At 45.1% G+C, this 6,379-nt stretch overlaps 1 protein-coding gene and 1 long non-coding RNA gene across 3 annotated transcripts; both read right to left on the reverse strand.

Annotated features, from left to right (window-relative positions):
- Positions 1-397: 397 nt before the first annotated feature.
- Positions 398-2,850, reverse strand: LOC119324837. 2 transcript variants are annotated; one of them, XR_005157202.1, is made up of 2 exons: positions 949-2,850; positions 398-663 (listed from the first exon to the last, which is right to left on the reverse strand). It is a non-coding gene; the product is annotated as an uncharacterized LOC119324837 (long non-coding RNA). The 2 variants fall into 2 exon arrangements; XR_005157201.1 differs by having other exon boundaries at positions 937-2,850.
- A 1,305-nt stretch (positions 2,851-4,155) lies between these two features.
- On the reverse strand, positions 4,156-5,979 carry LOC119323271 (40S ribosomal protein S24-1-like). Its single transcript, XM_037596874.1, has 4 exons — positions 5,758-5,979; positions 5,500-5,670; positions 4,596-4,682; positions 4,156-4,511 (listed from the first exon to the last, which is right to left on the reverse strand). The coding sequence occupies exons 1-4, from the start codon at positions 5,881-5,883 to the stop codon at positions 4,482-4,484; spliced, it is 414 nt and encodes a 137-aa protein (XP_037452771.1). The 5' UTR covers positions 5,884-5,979; the 3' UTR covers positions 4,156-4,481.
- Positions 5,980-6,379: the final 400 nt, after the last annotated feature.

A 6,379-nucleotide genomic window follows, 5' to 3' on the forward strand; every position in this document is an offset into this window, starting at 1 on the left:
GCTTGACCGGCCCAACGATTGGGCCGGTGCGCCGGCGCAGATCGTTGCCCCACAAAAAAAAAGCATCAATGGCGTTCCTTTTGGCCTCTTCTTCGGTGTCCTACTACCCTAACGCTACCATGGCACGCACACTACATTTCTACTACTCATCCTGTTGGCAACCAAACGACAAGTATGCAACGCAGCCAAAAGAGTAAAATGCATTCATGATCACTGAACTTGTACCATAAGCTCACTTTGGTTACTGTACTTAAGAATACGGTCAATACGGTCATCATATACGACTTGAGGTGATTTTACGGTCACTGCCTCAACGTATTGCTCCGTATTTTACTCTATTGACCGATCAAACGCCATGTAACCCTCTCTTTACCTTTACGTGGGTCCCACCTTTCAGTGGAAAAAAGAAATAAATCGCTATGCCTGCTAGCCAGTTAACCACAGGATCAATGTGTGCACAATTAATTTGAGCCATTATTTTTGTTTAGTGTCGTAGCTGCCGTGTGTGTGCATGCATGCTATCGTGCGCGGGTGCGACAGGGCTTCGTGCTCCCTTTGCATGCTACCTACTAGTAGTAGGTATATAGGACGTTCGCCGTCTTCTCCCACGCGGACGCATTCCCAGGGCGTGCCGCTCCACTCCATGCCGCACGCCATCGCCACCTGCACCCCAACGAGCCCGGCCACCATAGCCGCATACATTGCGCAGCTGTCAGAGTTACACACGATGTGGACTAGCAAGTACTCCCTCCGTTCCTAAATACTTGTCTTTCTAGGCATTTCAACAAATGACTACATACGGAGCAAAATGAGTGAGTCTACACTCTAAAATATGTCTACATACATCCGTATGTAGTAGTTATTTGAAATGTATAGAAAAACAAATATTTAGGAACGGAGGGAGTACAAGCTATCTTTGCGTAAAAAGAACTTCACCGCCATTGTCACCGTCGTTCGTCGCCGTTCGTCATGTGTCGTCGAAAAGTACCGGGCTACACGGACTGGGCCAATAGCAGCTCCACGCTGGAAGCAGGTACTAGTATCCTCTTAGCTCCATGCCCCCTATCATCATATTTTCTTCACTTCTTGAGCTCCACGCGCAGGCTATGCACGCAGCCAACAGCGAGGAATAGCGTGTTCTCTGTTGGTACGCCCCTAGAAGACCAGCTGCACCAGCGTCAGATTCATTCACGTAGCTCCCTCCCTGTAACCACTAAACCATTTTTTTAGAGAAACTAACTGCTAGACCTAGTCTCACGTACATGATTGCATGAGCTTATCTAGATGAGTTAGATACGGAGGTTGTTAGCGTAGTTGCCGCACCTACCTGCTCATCATCCATGTACATTCTCTCGTGCGATGATGGTGAATACAGTTGAGCACGGTGAATGAATACGGTTGAAAATCCCCTCAAGAAAAAAAAAGAATACGGTTGAAAATAGTTGCAGTTGCAATCTTTCTCCTTCTATCTCGTCTTACATTCTCGACCAGCGTCTCGGCACAAGCAGCTGAGACCGGTGTGCTCGCTTGAACATGGCCATGTTCCCGTTCACCGGCATGCACGCGCAGCCGCACAGGCCTTAGTTGTTAGCTCGACAACATGGACACCATGATGAGCACGGCGAAGGTTCACACATCTAGACCTTGCCCCGCAGCATTCGCCTTGCCGGTAAACATATTGTAGAGCATAGGCTTTAGGACACCCCCTTATCTAGCCACTCATCTTCGCCTTGCCACCGGCGACATGTAAATGATACCCATGATGGCGACGGCGCCGAGGACGTGCACCACCAGAAGGATGGCGACGCCGACAAAGAACTGCGACAATACAACGTCGCGCCTCAACCTCGTGTTGTGCAAGTAACCCAACGGCTTGCGAAAGTGTTGCGTGCATGCGATTTAAGTGTGTTGTGCACGTGTTAATTAAATGGGCGACGCTAGACGCCGGTGCACCGGCCCAAATTTGGGCCGGTCGCGCCCTAACCCTTCGATCTGGCGTGGATTGGTCGTCCGATCTGGCATCTCCACGCGCCTTGACTCGTCTTCAACCTCCACCCCACGCACCCCCGCCCCTCTGCCCCACACGCCCCCGCCTCCGTCTGCACATCCGCGAGGGCAACGGCTGCCGGCCGCTCGCTCGTAGACCCATGATGCACTGCTGCCGCCACTCGTCGTCAACCCTCGCTGCACGGATTGCGCAGCCAACAACCACCAGTAAATGACATTGAATGGATGTAGCAAAATACATCGCCGGTAGTAGCAAAAAACACAAACGGTTGCAGCAAAAATTCGTAATCGATCTCCGTCCTCCCGCAAAAAGCTACTACCGGTGAAATAAAATGTTACAACTGCGAATTGAAAAGTTGCTACTTCGAAACGGGGGATTGATGCCATCGGTGAAGAAAAAAGTTGAAACTAGCGGCATGAAAAGCTACGACCAGCAAAAGAAACTGTTAGAACCGACGAATCAGAAGTTGCTTACTGGAGGATAAAAATTGCTACAATCAACCAAAAAAAAGCTGGAACCGACAAATCAAAAAGCTGCAACCAGCTAAATCAAAAAACAAAAGCCATAGGAGGAAAGTAATGTTGCATCCGCATGATGTCCGAGCAGGGTGTGCTCGGCAACAGGTGGTCGCCGCGCTAGCCCAGCAGCAGCCCCCTCGCCGCTGACGGACTTGCGCTCGCCGCCCCGCCTGCATCCACTCACAGGTTGGCTCCTCTAGTTTGCATCATCGGCGGGTGCCCAAAAAATCAGAGGGGCGGCAGGAGGTGGGAGGCGGGGGGATTGATTCTCATCGGCCTTCAGCTGCAAATAAAACAACGAGCTAGAGAGAGAGCTCTCCGCCGTCCAGAGATCACGAGATGTTTGCGCTGGAAGGAAGAAGATAAGGTTTGGGTGATCCCAGATGCTTCTCGAGGGGAAGGGATAAGTCTGGGCGGTGGTTATATTATAACCACACGATCGTGGGTATCCCACGTACGCGACACGACCGGCGCTTTGTTCGGCCGGCGCACCGGCAGCCAGCGTTTTCCTAATTAAATATGCGTTCAAGTGTGCTGTATGCGTGTTCTGTGAGTACATATGTTCAACAAGAAGTTGTGTTCTTTTATTGAGAAATTAAAACGAGGTTGTGTGGGCACAGTTGTGTGGGTACGTGGGCTTCAGCAGATGATCGCTGGTTCTCCTGCCACGCATGGCATTTTTTCATTGACAGATGGGGCCCACATAAGGTAGAGGGAGGATGTTGTGCTGTTTGAACAGACAACAGACAAAAATACAGAGCTATACGGTGACCCAGGTGACCGTATAATCACCTTAAGTTGTACTCCCTCCGTTCCTCAATATAAGGTGTATTATTTTTTTTAAAAGTCAAACTTCTCTAAGTTTGATCAAGTTTATAGACAAAAATATCAATATCTAGAATACCAAATCATTATCACTGGATTCAACATGAACTATATTTTTATATTTTATATATTTAATATTATAAATCTTTATATATTTTGCTGTAAAATTGATCAAACATAGACAACAGTTGACTTTGTGAAAAATTAATACACCTTATAATAATCGTATTGACCGTATTCTTAAGTACAGTGACCAAAGTGAGTTTTTGACACAAGTTTAATGACCACGGGTGCATTTTACTCCAGCCAAAATAGTACTCCCTCCGTTCAAAAATTCTTGTGACAAGATGCAGACAACCAAACACCATTAATTCTCACCAGGACTGTATTATTTTTAGAACTGTCTCTAATTTAATTTATCTAAGAATTATCGTCAAGTTAGTTCACACCAAGTGACATATCATGTGCAGATCGTGCCCAGATTTATTTATTGTCTCAAGTTAGTTCACACCAAGTGACATATCATGTGCAGATCGTGCCATAGATTTATTTATTGTTTTTTAAAAATTTCAACGAGTGACTACATACAAAGAAAAAATGAGTGAATCTATACTCTAAATATGCCTATATACATAGGTATGTGGTAGTCCATTTGAAATCTCTAGAAAACAAATACTCCCTCCATACAAAGCAAAATGAGTGAATCTATACTCTAAATATGCATATATACATACGTACGTGGTAGTCCATTTAAAATCTCTAGAAAACAAATACTCCCTCCGTCCCAAAATAAGTGACTCAACATTGTAGTATTTAGGACCACAAGCTCAGACTCATGGAATCACAGAAATAGAACTAGATCCACAACTAAAACAAAAATAGCAGAATTTTGGAACAGAACCGCACTCAATGAACTAATCTCAACTTGACAAAGCAGAACACTAGCAGCAAAAATCAAGTCAGTAATACTACCCAGCGTACCAGGTACGGAATTCAATGTGAAAGCTCAAAACTCTCTTTCTACTAGATCAAGCATACTGCGACATTGCCACAATGAGATTTCCTAAAGGGTACAGACACTGATTGTGAACAGATAGAACTGAAGGCAGCCAACATTCAAGAATATTTTCTTATTTCTTCTTGGCATCCCCGGCCTTTGTCTGCAAAATTTATCCAAGAAAACGACTTAGTTGATATGACACAGATCAGTAAGGAAATCAACTAAGATTAGTATATATGGATACCTTCTTGACTCCACGGATCTTCTTCGTTCTGTTCTTCCTCTCCTTGATCTGCTTGCGTGATTTCTCTACCTTGGTGGCTAGCCCGTTCTGCAGAAGAGCAAGAATAATTATAAGCAAATGAGAACCTGACATCCTTAATTCTCGTTAGTGAGTTTGCAGAAAAAATGATGTTATTGTTTAGAGCACATGCTGATGAACAGAAATTTAGAAGTTGGCGGACAAAATTTTGAAGTGTTTCATCTCAGTAAAGCATAAACAATGAAAATAATGGAAATTAACATGAATGAGCTGCACGACAAAAAGAGTAGCATCACAAGGCTGGCAGCACGTCATTATAGCCATGACAGATCATGGCCCATGCTCGGATACATGCAAACTTGTGTCAGATGGACTTTCTAGCACAACAACAGAAACATACAACACAAATGCAGAAACTGCAAGCGTTTTGCTTTAAGCAAAAGCTATCATTATCTTACTTCAAAGATCGACTGCCCGCATTTTGAAATAAATTCTGGCAAATCCGAAGGCCCCAATTGGTTGAAGGTGGATTGAAGCAAAGGTAACCGATATTGTTATTAGAGTGCCCATTTCTAGATATGTGCCTATTATACAAAAATCAGAAAACAAGATCGGCCAAGAAATGGATTTATTTGCCACCATGCAGCGGCAGCAAGACTTGGCAAGTGTTTTTTTTATCCAAGACAACTAATATTGAAACTACAAGTACCCTGATCATCGCTTATTATACTGACTCAAGGATGAGAGCACAAAATTGACTAAATGCATTATACAAAGGCTACAATAGGATAAGATCAAAGCTTATTATGAGATAACAGTATAATTAATATGGAGGCCCAAGGATTCAGCAGATTCGGGTGGGATGAATTAAGCAAGAGGGGCATACCCTGATCAGCCTGTACTTGGGCTCGAACTTCTTGGCAGCCTCGAGGTTATCGTAGATGAGGCCGAAGCCGGTGGACTTGCCGCCTCCGAAGTGGGTGCGGAACTTGAACACAAAGATGCAGTTCGAGTCCTTCACCTCATAAATCTTGGCCAGACGCTCCTTGAGATCCGCCTGTGACACACGCGGATCAGCCTAAACTCGCATCGAAAATCAACGAGCCCAAAGATGACAACGATCTTGGCAGTATGGAGGGCGCACCTTGGACACGTTGGCGCGGCCGGGGTGGATCACCTCGAGCACGAATTGCTTGCGTGAGAGGAGACGGTTCGTCATGAACTTACGGGTGCGGAGAGTCACCGCAGGCGCCGTCTTAGCGTCCGCCATGATTGCTGCTGATGCCCGAGGTGCTTCCTCTTCGCAGGGATTACTAGCTACGGCAGCGGCGCGAGTGAGTGGCGGCGGCGGCAGGGCTAGCGCGTGGCGTGGAAGATGCGGTTTTATATACAGGTGGAAACCTAGGTCGTTCCTAGCAGAAGGGCTTATATGGGCTCTAAGATAGTTGGGCTCAAAAGAATTGTGGGCCAATTTTAAGGGACCTGATTTCTGTGGTTACAAATGATATGGATCTCTGCTTTTGAAATAAACGGCCCAATTTTAAGCGACCTGATTTCTGTGGTTACAAATGATATGGATCTTTGCTTTCAAAATAAATTAAAGGATACCCGTGTCTCAAAAAAAAAGATACTGATACCCCACGCATTGCTGCAAAAACTGGTTGATGAAACTTTTGGCTAACAACATGACAACCAAAATTAAAAATACGTAATGACTTATTATATTTGATTATGTATAGTTGTAACAATATTTATTGAATATAAGA

Source organism: Triticum dicoccoides, chromosome 6B, assembly GCF_002162155.2.
Source record: "Triticum dicoccoides isolate Atlit2015 ecotype Zavitan chromosome 6B, WEW_v2.0, whole genome shotgun sequence".
Lineage (NCBI taxonomy): Eukaryota > Viridiplantae > Streptophyta > Magnoliopsida > Poales > Poaceae > Triticum > Triticum dicoccoides.

What these genes read in the sequence shown, in the direction of transcription:
- LOC119323271 (XM_037596874.1), bottom strand. Translation starts at nt 5,883, where the DNA reads ATGGCGGACGCTAAGACGGCGCCTGCGGTGACTCTCCGCACCCGTAAG. An exon ending in CCAAGTACAGGCTGATCAGG is followed by an intron (nt 4,683 to 5,499) that starts GTATGCCCCTCT and finishes GCTCTTCTGCAG; the next exon opens with AACGGGCTAGCCACCAAGGT. An exon ending in AGATCCGTGGAGTCAAGAAG is followed by an intron (nt 4,512 to 4,595) that starts GTATCCATATAT and finishes TAAATTTTGCAG; the next exon opens with ACAAAGGCCGGGGATGCCAA.